Raw genomic sequence first — 15,658 nt, 5'->3', positions numbered from 1 at the left:
GGATTTTGCCTTTCGGATTGTCTTCTCGGTTTGTCTCAGCTCTTTCTGGTTAACCGATCTCTAGCTTCTCCTGCCGACCTTGCTTCTGGATCACGATTTTGGATTGTTTGCCTCTGCATCCCGCAGAATTCACGGCCATGCACAGGATCCTCGGAGAACTACCTGCCGGTTCCCTGACACGAGGCCCTCCTGATGATCAGGGCTAGCAAGCAGACATGAAAACACCCTGTGGGCAGACAGTTGTTCCTTTCTCCCCATCAGTCAGGGGGCTCATTTACTGACACGCCTTGCTGTGCTTTAGGGGTACATGACACCTTTCTTCGGGCGTCCGAAAAAAAGCAGCGGAGGCTGACTTTGTTGCCGTCCAGCCTGAATGCAAACCACTTCCTCTTTCTCGTGCTTCAGCCTTTTCTGGTCCGACAGGCAGTGTTAGCAGCGTTGGCTTATACAGCTTAATATCGCCTGCTTTAGAAACCTGTTTAGTTGTTCTGTCCCCACAGTGCACCTTCACAGGAGAGCTGTTGCTAGAAAAATACGAAGAATGAACTTTTAATGCATCTGCCCGTCTTTAGTCGACGTGTTTTGTTTTCAAATAAATGAATGCATGCTAAGATATGTACATTCATTCATGTAAATTCCATCCATCCTATTTCTAACTGCTTTATCGAATACAGGGTCACAGAAGAGCTAGAGCTTATCTCAACAAGCAACGGGCTTGCCCATTTTGTCTGTTAAATACGATGTCCGTTAAAGCCAAGTCATTTAAACATGGGGTTTACTGTACTGGCAAAAACAATCTGAGTATTTGAAAAGATATACAGTTCTAGCATTATTCTCACTGCTTATTGCAGAGTATGTTGATCAAAATGCTGAATCTACAACCATAACTTGTGCAGCAGGGTACTGACTTTCTAGTGGTGAAAATACCAGCATTCATGGATCAGTGTTACAGTTCCAGCACCAGAGAAACCACTAAACAGTCCTCAGTGTCCCAGAGAGACAGAAGTGCCTGAAGGGTGGGAGCACTATAGAACAGGCATTCTGACACAGGAAGTTAACCTAGATTAGATCAATCAAAAATCTCAGAACCTGTACGGGCCAGACATTACAATAGGTAACATTCAAAGAGACATAATGTTAGGACTGTGGCACAGATCACCAATTTCAGATATGAGTTATATCGCAGTCTGCTATAATTGCAGTCATGAAAAGCTGTATATATAAAGAAGTGGCCATCATGGGAACTTTTAATTGGCCTCACATGGACTGGGAAAGAAAAAAACATCAAGGACGTCAGCAGCTGCAAAAGTAGACAAGGCTAATTACTGCTTTCTGACTCAGTTTGTGAGAACAGCTACTATACGGAATGTGTGAATTGATGTTACTTTTCTCAAGCAATCAAACGAGAGCAGGGAAACCGTAGGTGAGGGGACCTTCGGGGAACTGCATTTCTTCTGGCAAAGAAATGAAGGCTTATAATTCCAAGAAACCTGACAATACTGAACTGAGGTATAGTTGAAAGACGTAAAATGGAATGAAATGGATATTGAATCAGTAGAGAGAGAGAGCAGCAACACTTTGGAAATTCTGTCTGAAGAGCAAAACAAATTTCTACCCTTGACTAAGTCAATCAGGGTCTCGAAAACAGTAGCTCCAATGGTTCAATGAGGAATATCATACAGGATCAAAATGCAATTCAACCAGTTATCATGCTCAAGTCAAGATTTTAAAAAGGGCCAAAACAGATGTACGAAAGAATTTTGCAATGAAGACTAAAGTTTTTTTTTTATGTTGCGACATCAAAATGAGGGCCCTGGGTGATGTGAGTCTCACAGATAACGGTTGGAGAATTTCTGCAGAAATCGCACTATTGTAAGTTGTTGAGCCATCTGGTCTCCTTCTCAAACTGTTACCTACTTTCTGAGCTTGTGGGTTGCTTATCTAATCAAATCAGCCTCAGCTGTCCAGAAGCCCTTTAACAGATACAGAGTTGAGTTCGCTTGCTCGTTTGAAGGACAAGAAGAATAACCTGCCTCCACCTTCACTCAGGTGTTTATCAAGGAAGACAGTGACGGCATGCCTCAGCCCAAAAGGCAAAGTTCTTGTTTAGATCATATTAGCAGAGATGTGGCTGGCATTAAGATAAGCATTGGCAGGTTAGTAAAAAACAACTTGTCGGATGTCAGAGAACAGCCAGTGGGTATCAATTTGAGGTGTAAAAGTAAATCTCCTTCACTTCTTCCCCAGCGAAAAATGGCCTGAGGCCACACAACAGCAGTCCTCTGCTGCCCAGAGAGAAGCCCAGTGACACTGGAGAGCAGAATTGCACGCAGGGACTGGGCACAAACAAGGAGTAGCGGACATGGAGACATCACTGCACATCAAAGCACAGGTGAGGGTGTGACCGTCGCTCGTGCCCTCGCCGCTCCACCCCGCCGGTTCGTCCCGTAACACCTTGGGCGCGAACTCGGGTCTCTGGGGTAGCGCAACAGGGAACCAGCCGAGTGGCTAAAGGAGACCTCCCCCAGCCCAGGCGGCTGAGGTCCCTGCCAGGCGCAGGGAGGGCGATGACGTCACCGTGCCCAAACTGGCTCCGCTACAAGGGCACATAGAGGTATGTGCATTGGGAGAACAGAAGCACACGGGCGTAGCAGCAGAGATACAGCCCCAGCCCTCCTCCTGCTAGATACTTTGCAGGAAGAACCATCGTACGCGCAAGAGTTTGACGCGCACTTCGCTTCCGCACACTTCGTTTTGTTTCGAGTTTAGTTGAATTAACAAACTCGCCTTCCGTGTGTTGACAGGAACAGTCCACGGAGAAGAAAAAGATCCGCCACGTTTTTGCAGAAATTATAGCATTACAGTTCCGGCTCTTCGAGTTTGTATTTTTCACGTTTCACGTTGACATTCGCGTTTCCTAATGTAAACGCAACTACTATGACAACAGTACTGTCCGCAAGCCTGATTGTTTTTATAGTCCGGACTGGAGGGGAGGAGGGGGTGGCCTGTTTCACTTTTAGCTCATGCTCATTTCTAAAAACGAGGGGGAAAAGCCTGCTGACAAGCCTGAACAGGGTTCAGTTTCAGCAGATGATGAGCGAATGCCAGTGGTCATTTGAGGAAAAAAAAACCCAAACGAAATGCAGTCACCTAATCAGGGCAGCGCTCACAGTGTTGATCGCCAGGACTGTGTGACTGCTCTGGAGTCCTATTGAAAACGTAATAAACAAACGAATTCACAACTCTTCATTTTCAGATTTACCTCACACCCCAGAGCTCTCCATGAAAACTTAAACTGGCGTTTTGCGAACGGCCGACGGCTGGCGTTCCCTGTCAGATGTCATACCCAACACCTCACCCCCCGCCCGCCTCTTCCAGCCGCTAGCTGCACGTTACTGGGAGGTCTGTCGATATTTCGCTGGCAGGGGAAGCAGGGCTCCCAGCTCTGGTCTCCCCTCATGTCGGCTTTGCAGGAGCTCCGGGCGCACGGGCGCGAGCCGGAGCCGGGGGCGCGCTCGCTGGTGGCTCGTCTCCCGGCTCTCTCGCTTGATTAGGGAATTTAAAAGTCCGGAGGACGGCCCCAGCGCTGGACGGCGCAGAACTGTCTCTCCCGCCTCTCCCAGGAGCCATGCGAGGCAGTTGCATGATCGCTTTGGCTCGGGCAGATTTGGGGATGCCAGCTCCAGTAGGGCGCCAGGGATTAGCGACAGGTAAGTGGTCAGATGGAAGCTGATGGAAACCGGTGGCTGTTCTGTGATGTATTTTATTGTGGGCAGCAGCTATCTGGCAGAAATATTCGTCCCGAATGCCTCTTTCGTCGAAAATCGATTAACACGATGCACCGGGATATCAGCACTTTAATTCACCATAATGTTATCCAGGTTTGCGGAACGCGGGCAGGCAGCGCTTGACTCTACATTTTCCTGGTCTCGCTTGGATCCGACGGCACTTTTTGTCCTGCGCATCCCAAAGTTACAACTAGTTGGCTTTAAAGCAGAAAGATACACCGCAGAATAGATGTATTCCCACTCCGTTTTCATCCATACGCTATGAGAGAACTGTTATTCTGATTTAGTGCTGTTCATTGTAATTGTTAGCCATGAATCGCCCCCTGGTTTATGGTATACCAGTTTCGTCTAACAACGTTATTAACGTGCGCATTTTCAATCGGGTATTTGTGATTTCAGATTAGATGACAAAATCAGGATCACGAGATGCCTGGATGGATGTTACAAACTTCTTTGTCAGATTTAAGTACATATCCGAAGCTTCTTCTCTCTCTATAACGAAACATAGACGGTGATTAATATTTATATTTAAGAAGCGTAATTGTTCTCAGTGTTTCCATATTTTTATCTTTACCGTACTCGGGGAATAAGGCGGAAAGTTCTTTTTAGCAGCGATTCGAGCTCAAGTCATAATGATTAGCTGGTTAAAAATGACACTCCTGTAAGATCAATAAAAGGTATAAAAATGACATTGTATTACTGTGGTATAATTAATGAGCATTTATTTAGTCCCCGTGTTCTTTGTATATGAAGAACGCACACAAATCGTTTCAAAACTGTACCACGTGTGCATTAAAATGCGGACAAAATCGTAATGAGATCTGAAAAGGGTGTCGCTAACAATTCTTTAATGTGTGCATTAGGTGTGTATGACTAACATTAGGATGGCTAACCATTATGACATCCGCCGCATCAGTGATGCCTTCACGTCTCATGTGAACGGAGCTTTCGAACACCTGTTCATCGTAGCTGAGAGCGAGAGAGGCTGGTCCTGTGAATAGTTTCCATGCAGCCTGTGATGAGCAATCCTCTGAGGCAGAAGCTCCCCATTTGAGACCTCAAGAGCTCCTGGCTCTTATTGACCGCAGCCTGAACTCCGGGATACCTCTCTGAGCTGGTCATATGTGCAGACTGGACCCGTCAAGCCCAGAGCCCAGAGCATTGCAGGTGTGCTGGATTGTTTAAACAGACTTATTAGTCTTTGTCGAAGCCCTGAGGACCTGGACAGGCCAGTATATTAGGAACACCGTCACCCCCCCCAGTCAGAAGAACAGGTGATCTCAGTGGCAGGCAGTGCTCCGGTGGCTTCAGGAACCCGAGACAGAATTCCATCCCCTTCTCTGGCCAGATTGGTCCCCAAGAAGCCGAAGCTTTTGGAGCAGGAGCGTCCATGAACCTAATCGTGCCAGATAAGCGGGCAGGAAATTTGGGGGACTGCTGAGGGATACGTGTGCCCCTCCTGCTCGGGCTGCAGAGGCCCAGGGGTTCCTCCCGCAACAGCCGGTGAGAATCTGAAACCTCCGGAGCCGGAGTCTCTCAGCCGGCCGGTCGCCTGTGACGGACCGCGGTCTGGATGTGCTGCTCCGCGGGCTGGGCAGGACCGCCGCGGGGGGAGACCGGCCAGAACCTCCCTCCCTCCCCAGGGCCGACGCCGGGCCTGTGGAGTCAAGCCAGTTTTCCCGTCCCTCGGGTGGCAGGTCCCTGATGCAGTCGGCGCCCCCCGATGGCCGTGTTCAGCGGAGCGGGCTGGTCTCGGAACGGGTCGGATCCCGGCCCAGGCCCGGCGGCCAATGCCACGGTGTCGCCGGACCACTACCGCAACTACTACGCCATGCTCTACTCCCTGCTCATCCTCGCCATCGTCTTCGGAAATGTGCTGGTGTGCCTGGCTGTGCTGCGGGAGAGGGGCCTGCAGACCACCACCAACTACCTGGTGGTCAGCCTGGCCGTGGCCGACCTGCTCGTGGCCTCCCTGGTCATGCCCTGGGTGGTCTACCTGGAAGTGAGTTGAGTGCACCGCCCGCCCCGTGTCCCTCTGCTTTAGGACAAGACGTGTCCACAAAGTCCCAGCACCCGCAGCTCAGTTTCCAGCACAATGACAGAAAGAAGCAAAAGGATGAGTGATTATTAATTATAGCTGATTATAATCTGGTGATTATTAATTAGCTGTCCCAGTGCAAGGTGCCACAGAGAAGAGGTTCGTGGACTTGTCCTGATTGAGACCCTCAGTTATATGTACAGTAATTAGGTCAGGCCTTCAAAGTTTTCAATGCCCCATTCCAATTATGGTAAATTATTAATTTCCTCTGTTACCAGAATCCATACTCTTGGTGTTAAGGCTAGCATATTAGAAAGTTTTATTTTTCATTTTCAGTTACCTAAAAGAACTAATTATTGGTTTAAAGTGGAACCAATTGATCGGAGACATTTCAATCAATCAAGTGTAGACTTGGCTTCCTTCACAGAAGCAATGCCGTCTTCTCCCCTGATCTGGTCGCCTCTCAGACGCTCAGCAAGGCTGGGCCTGGCCAATACTGGGATGGGAGACCTCTAGGGAAAGTCCCATTTCTGCCCTAAGTGGTGTTGGTGGACCCGTAGGTGTCATTCTTCCCCCTGAACCAGAATGTCCAGGTCAATGCACTCTGGTGCTGTCTCTCAGAGGGCACGTTAAACAGAGGTGCTGTCTACTCGGTGACTAAAGATCCCATAGTGGGATTTCCATTTGAATTTCCTTCAAGTCATTCTTGTGACGGTGGCGGTGACTGGACCAGTGTACAGAGTGAGCTGAGGCTGTCCAGCTTTGTGTGTGCGAAACTCTCCTGCCTGACACTTGCCCTTGTTAACACTGCTGCGCCCTGTTCAGTTATAGCCTGTTACCTGGTTTTCTTTCTGTCGATCGCTGATGTCTTTCCTTCATCGCGTTGTCTTCTGTGCAGCAATGGCCTGAGACTCTTGGCCAGCTCGTCATTGCGCGTGAGAATTTGTTCTCGGATGACTTGCCCATATAATTAAAGGATTATTATTAGTATCATCATCTGCTGGGCTGTAACCTGTGATTCCCAGTGCACAGGATCTCTTCTCTAGACTGCTGTGGTTCTCTAACATGTGCCTGTGACTCAGTTTAGAAAATAATTTTTCAATGCCATTTACAGGTTGTAGGAGGCGACTGGATGTTCAGTAGAATGTACTGCAATATTTTTGTGACTCTGGATGTCATGATGTGCACAGCCAGCATTTTAAACCTCTGTGCAATCAGCATAGACAGGTAAGAGTGGCACATTATTCCAGCTAAATATTTTGGTACTGTATTTACTTTCCTAAAGTCCCCTGGCCTTATGCAGACACCTCGTTTTAGCACAATTTTGGTGATGTGGCTATTTTGGAAAAAGAGGAGGCGTCTTTAGTTTGTCTGGTTGGTTCACAGACTGAACGCCCTCGTAGGAAACAAAACAGACCATTTTCCTCTTGAAGTTCGACAGCTGGTCTTGGGAGGTTAGTGCAGATTATCTTGGAACCAAATCTAATTGTTCAGCAGAAGTGTCATTCATATATACTGCAGGTCTGTTTTTTTTGCCAGCATGTCAACTACATCCTTTTCCATGATCTAAATACTACTTTAACATCATGCATTTAAGTGGAATATTGCTTACAATGAAAGTCTTTATCTAGGTAATACGTGAAAAGAGTTAAATATTAAATACTCTATTAACAGTTGAGAGACTTCCCTCCCTCTGGAGAAATTTAAGCTGTAAGAACGTGTGCTCTAAGTGATTGGTAATCCTTGCTTATATATGCTGCACAGCACTCTCAGAGGTGTGAGAAATCACTGCTGGTAATCAGTTCGAGAACGTCTCCTCCAGACCAGCTCTTGCATGTGATTAAACTGCTTATTTTCTCGACTGATTCCAATCAGGATGGCATTACAGCAGTGTCTACTACACAAAGGCAGAAAGGATCACCTCTGGAGCAAGAAAAGTTGAGGTTTTTAATCTTTTTTTTTAACACTGGGAGTAAAATAGATCCTGAGAACAGGAGTGAGGGGTGTGTTTTCTCCTTAGGCGAGAAAACGCACTGACAGAGGTGGGGCTTTGGTGTGGAACATCCTTTGTTACCCACAGTTGAGGATCATAGCTGCAGAGCTGTTTGAAAGTCTGCCCTCGGTGTTCATGCTGGCTTCTCCCATTGGCTCTGAGTACAGAAATCCAGAAACGGTGTGGGACAGGCATTCCAGAGGTAGGGGTGCAGTGTGTAATCAGTGCTATTAGATGCAATTAAAGCCCAGGTTCAGTGGGGATGCATTCCTAGGAGTGCTATTTCTTACATATGAGTGATGCCAGAAAGCTTAATTGAGGCATAGGCAATGGTATCACTGATATTTTGTATCGCACAAGATCATTAAATATTCATTTCATACATAAAGGTGTTTTTATTTAAGTTATAGTGGCAGGCGAAATATATCAACTTTGGCTGCACACCAGCACGTTCAGTCGGAGCTTGTGGAGGTTCACCTTCCGCCTGCCTGCCTGCCCTCCTCCAGCCTGCTGGGGTGGGACACTGATGAGAGGAGCTGGGTCTGCCAGGACAGGACAGGCCAGGCTGGGGCTCACAGGAGTATGAAGAGCTAAACAGGAGTGATCACAGTGGAGCTCTGCATACACACACACACACTCACACACACACACACACACACACACACACACACACAGGAGTGGTAGAGTGATCACAGAAGGCCCTGGCCATGCTGTGCTGTAAAAAACACGCATCATGCCACACTGACATTGGCTGAGAGCTTGTGCACCATTTTCACATCACGTCTTGCTGTTAGCAATTGTCAGCAGGATGCACAACTTCCCATCCTGGACTGAGTGCGCTCTAGATACATCCCCCTGACCTGTATGCAAATCACAGACCCACAGTCTGCTTTTATGCAGATATACTGTAGGTGTATTTAAAGTCATTAAAATACTGGCCAGGACAAAGATAGCTATAGCAAGTCAGTGCTAACTGCAACAGCGCTAGGTGAATTATCTCAGGCTTTTGCTGTCAGAATCAGTAGTGTGATTCTAAGCTGTTCAGATGGTCCTTTGTGTCTTAACATCTCTTATTGCTCAGGGTGGTGTCTTATCTGAAGTGTTCAGACGCTGGGGCTATGAGACGTGTGTGAGCACAAGCCATCTGCTATCATTCCTTCTTCCATGACGGAACAAAAAATGAAACAATAGCACAGGGCTGATGCTTCAAATCAGACCTCTTTCTGTGCGACACCAAGGAGTAGCTCCCCACAGGAAGATAAGGCAGCGCGTTGAGCTCTGGTGAGAATAGGATTAGCGTAGTGGCCCTCCATCTCTCTGGCTGTGCAGTCTGTGAGGCAGACAGGGGGCGAGATGGGTTTCTGGACTTGAGCAGCGCTGTGCACCTCAGGGTTTCTTATCGGGAACCTGAGGCCTCGGCCAAAAAAGCTTTTCTTTTTCTTGTTGCTTCATTCTCTGTAGATAGTTGTACATTCAAGCCTATTCATTGATTTTCTTTTGCCTCGCTCTGGGCCAGGGAGGGATTAAAACTCCCGTCACGATGAGGGGACGCTCCAGTGTGATCAGGTATTCACCTATTGACAGCCCTCTGGAAGTCTTTTTTTTCTTGGTGGAATTTTCTATTCTCGCAATAAAAAAAAGCACATTTAGTTGTTGATAAGAGCTCTGTAAAGTCTGTTTTAACGAGCACTTTCAGTGCGCAGGGGCTCTGTGTAGTGGCCGGCGAGCCCCAGGAAGGGCTGGCTCGGCTGTGAGGGGCGGTGCGTGCTGCGTGTGCTCCGTGACCGCTGCTGTCTCCTCAGGTACACGGCGGTGGTGATGCCCGTGCTCTACAATACCACTCACAGCTCCCGGAGGAGAGTGTCTGTCATGATAGCCGCTGTCTGGGTTCTCGCCTTTGCTGTCTCGTGCCCTCTCCTCTTTGGCTTTAACACCACAGGTAAGGGAGTGGAAAGAAAGGAAGAAACGGAGGGCATGAGTTAAAGGTCCTTCTCTCGCGGGCGGTGCTTTCCACGGTGTTGCAGTGCGTCGTGCCGTCATGTCTGCAGGGATACCCGCTGGTGCAGGAGCTTCAGTCAAGCGCATGGCTTGGCCAGCTAGAAGGGCACCGCCCCTCCGGTGCCGGTTACTGTCAGACACCTGCTTCACAGCGGGGGGGGGCTGGGTGGCCCCTTTGCCTGTACACACAGGGGTCCTGTGGCAAGCCCGCCCCCACGTGACGCAAGAGCTGCCTCAAAGCAGGCGTGGCCTGGAGGGAATCCAGCGTGGGAAATGCCCGCCTTGCCTGTCTTTAGCTTCCTGGCAGGATAGCAGGCACACCCGCTGTCTCCTGGCAAGTGCAGGGGCATTCTGGCCAGGGACGCTGGGCAGCGATGTGGCAGCGCCCATGGAATAGTGCAGAGTGAGCAAGTCTCCACCCTACCCTGCTGAGGACGTCACCAGTCTTCTTCCACTGCCGTGATTTCAGGGGGATCTTTTTGACGATGAAGTGGTTCATGGGGGGGGGGGGGGCACAGTCTGTCATCAATATATTCTGGACACATTGGACTCAGCACTAGTCTCCTTCACTTTCTGATGTTTCGCTCAAGCTGTTGTCCTTAGACTTGAGAACATGGGAGAGAGTGGACACTAGAATTGCCCATTTTGCACTTTTGATGACTCAGATTCATGCTTCCCTTGTCAGACAACAGCTGGAAGGACTTCAGTGAGTGAGTTAACACAGGTCCTGGCTTGTGGGGTAAAGAAGATGATTTGCCTGAATAAGAACAGGAGGATCTTAATCCTGTATAATATTGCAATGTGACACAATTTATTTTCTTTTGCAGATGATCCAAGTATTTGTTCTATATCAAACCCTGATTTTGTGATTTACTCCTCGGTGGTGTCCTTCTACTTGCCCTTCGTGGTGACTCTGCTGGTCTACATCAGGATCTACATCTTTCTGAGGAAGAGGAGGAAGCGTATTGCTTTCAGGAAGGCCAGCGGGAACACCAAGTCAGAGGGCTACCCCCAGTCCGCGGTAAGATTTCCAACACCCGGCTCATATCTAAGGAGTCTGTTTCAAAGACAGCATATGAATTTGACTGCTCTGTCTGTGGAACACTATTTGATGGCTGTGTAGTGCAATCAAGTTTTTGATAAGCATGGCAAAACATTTAGGCTCACCAGGTTGTGTAAAAAGATACTGTTCTCTGCAAACTTTTTGGAACTATTATTTTTATTAATTCACATCTTCATATATTCATAGAAAAGATTCTGAATTCAATTAATATCGAACCTTTAGGTTTAGTATATAATATCTATACATCATAGAACCTAAAGTCATGATCTCTTGAAACTCCAGGCCTGCAGTTGTCTGTTTCTTTAAAAGGTGATCTCTGACCTCAATGTTGCTTCCACTGTACCCTCTGAGGCTATGTCACCCTGGTGCGTGCACAGTGTTACAGCACTAAGGGTTTAGCTAAAGCAAAGCATGAGACTTTGCAGTCAGAAGAGAGAGAGAGACTGCAGCAGGGCCATTAAATGCAGGAAAGGAGAACATTCTTTGTCTCCTTTTAACAGACAAAAATGCATTCCTGTGCCCGTGTCTTCTATCTTGACAAGCTGTCACATTAAATAATAGCATAGCTGTAACGTTTGGCACTGGGGGATTGGTGTCTGAGGCTGTTCAAAAGTGAACACCGCAGAAAGGAAGAAGATAGCCGTAGGCCTGGCAGTGCGATCTGATTAAAACATCTCGCCTTGCTAACGCTGCCCTCGATCTGCACCCCCACGCGACTGTGAATTTCCTTTTTGTCCAAGGAGACGTGTCTGCACACAGAGGGAGCAAAGGAGTCCTTATCCAGAGAAAAAGTGGATCTGTCTCCCATAAAAATTAAAGTGGTGAGTGAGCTCTTTTCTGCTCGTTCCAACTCCTGCAGCAGCAAGAAACGCCTGCCAGTAAGATGGCTTTGTTAATTCTGTTCCCGGAGCTACTTAGAATTCAGAAAGTAGCAAAACAAGTGAAAAGAAGAAGATGTAACATGCAAGGTAATTCAACAGGTATTTCAATCATAAAGTAACACATTTTATAAACATAATCATAACTGCTCTGGATTCCTCCTGTTATTATTGTGGGATTGGAGGTTATTGAGTTGTGCTTCCCAGAGCAGAGATGTTATGTAACGAGTTTATCTTAACTCTCTGGTGACTTTCTATCACCACCATAACATCCCGAATTCTACATATGCGCAGGTCTTGTTTGCGTTCGGTTCTTCCCTTTTTCTTTTTTGTTCTGTGGTGTGTCTGGTGGGTTGTGGGTCAAGCCCCCACTGTGGGCACTGCTGTTGTACCCTGAGCGAGGTGCTGGACCCCAGTGCCTCCAGTCCACCCAGTTGTGCCAGTGGGAATCTGCATTGCTGGGGGAGGGGACAAGCTCTGTGATAGACCATTGTCCTTTAATGCTACAGAACCCATTATAAGCCCTGTTGTGGCTGGAATATGGACTGGGTTTGAACTTCTTTATCAAGTGAAGTTGTGACCCCGACCCTTGATGCAAGAAAACCACAAAGGCCTATAGACACGACAAATACAGGTCTTGTAATGTTGCCCCAGAGGGCTCAGAATCTAAATTGGTAGCAGAATCGTACTCGGAATGGACTTTAACCCCCTGAGCTACATGGTACTCCGTACCGAGGTGTAAGAATCCTACTGACAGCCCAGATAGTTCGCCCCAAAGCTCTCCCGTTGGATAGCGCTGTTATTGCTGGAATCCTGTTGTAATGAAAAGCACAGCAAAAACAAAGCTCTAAAATGATTTGCAGTGGAAGAGCCTGTAGATTTATTTTTTGGGGGGCGCCACTGTAGTTACAGTTGTGATTAATATGTCTGTGTACCGATATGCATCAGTTGTCCTCAATGAGATTAGCAATTAGTACAGCAGGCTGGCTCTTGTCTTAGCAGCAGCAGGGACAGTCTTCTGTAATCTCCAAGGAAGGTGAATTACATTCTTTGTTCCTTCAGACCATTCTTATTCAGAAATTGTATCATATAGCTTGGAGAGCCCAAAATAATTTCTCTGTGTCACTGGACGCTAGAGAGACAGAAGGTATCCAGTTCTGAGCAGCAGGTAATAGAAGTCAGTTTTTGTTTTTCATCTCCACGGATTGATGAAGAGAAATCTGGGCAAACATCAACAGTATTATTACTGTTACTGGCTCATGGCACTTTGCAGTTCACCTCAGAAACTATAACAGCTACTCTGGGTCTTGATCCAGCATTTGAAGTCAGACTTTTAGAACCTCATATCAGCTTTTTTTTTAACAAACCTGATAACCTGATTCAGTTTGTGATAACACATCCAAACCCACATCCAAAACTGTACAACAAACTCTGTATATTATACGGGGCTTTGTGTTATCTCATCTCAAGTGCCCAGAAAGAAGAAAGCATCTCTCTTCTTAAACCTACAGATGTTTGAATCCGTTGCAACACTTAAAATAAATTTTATATCCCTCGAGGATTAAAGATAATAAGGACATAAGACAATATTGGGAGCACAGGCCATCCATCTCATCAGAAGGTGCCAATAAGTAAGGTCCAACTTTTTAGAGATCAGCCTGAACTTGAAAGAGTCAACCAAGCCTCAACATTCTGGCCCAAGGGAAAATTTATCCATTGGTTTATTAAACCACCTTTCCAGTATTGGTGCATGATCTTCTCCTAACACGTTTCTTGTCATGTCCTCGTCTTCTGCTCCCTGAAATTAATGTTGTGAAGAGCAGGCTGAGACAGCCCCATTTATCCTTATAAAGAGCTTTAAAAAACACTGATCCCAGCTTCCTCCTGAGTTTCTTTCTCAAGGACCGAGAGGGTTGCATTCCTCCTCCCACCTCCCTGGCTCTTGTCACTCCAGCCTTCCAGTTGTCTTTGCACATCATCAGGACATCCCCTGCTTGAAGGCGGTTTCTTCCCTCCCTCTCCAGGAGAGCACCGGGGCGCCCGCCCGCGGCGGCGACCCCCTGCTGCTGAGCTCCTGCCTGCGGAGGAAGAGGCAGAAGACCGCCCCCTCGGAGAACAAGCTCCTGCCGCCGCCGGACCTGCACAACTACTGCAGCATCAGCCAGGCCTCCTTCGCCAGGACGGAGAACGAGCCGGAGGCGGGGGGGGAGCTGGAGGGGGCGGGCGGTGGCTGCAGGCCCAAGAGGGCCTCGGAGGTGAAGAACCTGCCCAATGGCGAGACGCGGATCACGCTGAGACCCGCCCCCAGGCGCCGCAACATGCAGCTCAGGGAGAGGAAGGCCACGCAGATGCTGGCCATCGTCCTGGGTGAGTGAGCGGGTCCCGCGCTGCGCCGGGCCGGGGAGCGGGATCAGGGGAGGGTAGAGTAGTCGGCGTTGGCCGCATCGTCGCTCCCTCTGCCAGACCTCCAGGAAAACTGCAGGCGCGCTTAGGAGTCGGCTTCTCTGGAGCGATGTGGGATTTCCGGATGAAGTCTTTTGCTACCAATGGTAATAGAAAAGCTGTGAGGGCAAAAAAATAAATAAAAGAAGGTGCATTCATTTAGAGTTCAGGGAAATTCAGTGGTTCAGTTTCTTGCTTACAAGCAGAAGCAGCGCGGTCCCTACAGCCAGCTGGCTGCTACGCATTTAACTGGACCTGTGCTCTAGGGCAAGCGGTAATGGAGTCTCCCGTTAATTCACGCGCGCCGCCCTCAGCCGTGACACAGCCGTCACTAGTTACCCCTTCACATCATTCAAGAACGTCAGCCTTGGCTCTGAGATCAGACAAGCTCATGACAAGTATGTCTGTGTCTGAGCACCTGGAGTCAAGTAGTCTGATTCATCTCCATGTCGTATTGAGGTTGGTTATTCCACCACCGGCCCATATGTGGTTGACAGGGACAGATTTACTGCGGAGAGGGCAGCTTGCCAGACATTTTACTTACTGTACTGCAGCCCCAGTCCTGGAGAGCCTCAAGCCAGCAGGGTTTAGACGTCGTCATTAAAACATCCATTTCTAAACTCCTGAAGCAGTTTAACAGCCAATCTGTTAAATTACACAATTTAGAAATCATCTGGAACACAACTTGGGATACATTTCAAATTACTTGCTTAGCTGCTCAATAACTTTCAAGTCTCTAATCCTCAGCTGAGGCTCTCCACAGCTAGGGCTGGAGACCTCAGACCTGCAGGCGCTATAAGGACAAAGAGGTTTATTTAATCTTTTAAAACTTTTTAGGTGTCTTTCTTGTCTGCTGGCTACCCTTTTTTGTGACACACATCCTGAACACTCACTGCAAGTCCTGCTATGTGCCTCCTGAAGTCTACAGCGCCACCACCTGGCTGGGCTATGTGAACAGCGCTCTGAACCCTGTCATATACACGACGTTCAACATTGAGTTCAGACGAGCCTTCATCAAGATCCTTACATGCTAACGAGCAGCCAAGCTGCTTTCTCATCATGCTTGCGGCCTCGTTCTAAAGTTATGGAAATACACAAAGACAAATCGTTTTCTAATGTGTAAATTGTGTGAAGGTAGTGGCAGCTGTTCTGCTGTAACTTGAGAAGCTCAAATGCTAAAAATAACTGAATTGAAAAAACGAAGAGGAAGATAGCAAGGTCTCAAGAGATTTTGCCTTTGAAACTTTGTATGTAAATCACCTGGCATAACAAGCTATTGCATGGCTTTACATATATTTTATATTCTTTACATATGTTGCCATCATTGGATTTAAAAAAAATGATTTTTGGAAATCCTCTTTACGGCACTATCTCCTTCTTCCATCTAGTCGTTTACTTTCCCGAGCTCCACATGAAGACCTACGCAGTGAGCAGCATCACTCTCATAATCTCCTTGCA

General features: G+C 47.7%; 1 protein-coding gene across 1 annotated transcript; it reads left to right on the top strand.

The window, feature by feature from the left end:
- Window positions 1-5,511: 5,511 nt before the first annotated feature.
- drd3 (dopamine receptor D3) lies at window positions 5,512-15,234 on the top strand. The gene is made up of 7 exons (XM_088921369.1): window positions 5,512-5,790; window positions 6,941-7,053; window positions 9,622-9,758; window positions 10,645-10,838; window positions 11,621-11,701; window positions 13,783-14,125; window positions 15,038-15,234. The coding sequence occupies exons 1-7, from the start codon at window positions 5,512-5,514 to the stop codon at window positions 15,232-15,234; spliced, it is 1,344 nt and encodes a 447-aa protein (XP_088777495.1).
- Window positions 15,235-15,658: the final 424 nt, after the last annotated feature.

This window comes from Atractosteus spatula, chromosome 7, assembly GCF_055471065.1.
Source record: "Atractosteus spatula isolate fAtrSpa1 chromosome 7, fAtrSpa1.hap1, whole genome shotgun sequence".
Lineage (NCBI taxonomy): Eukaryota > Metazoa > Chordata > Actinopteri > Semionotiformes > Lepisosteidae > Atractosteus > Atractosteus spatula.
Note: the sequence above shows the minus strand (reverse complement) of the source record. Positions and strands in the feature narration are given on the sequence as shown.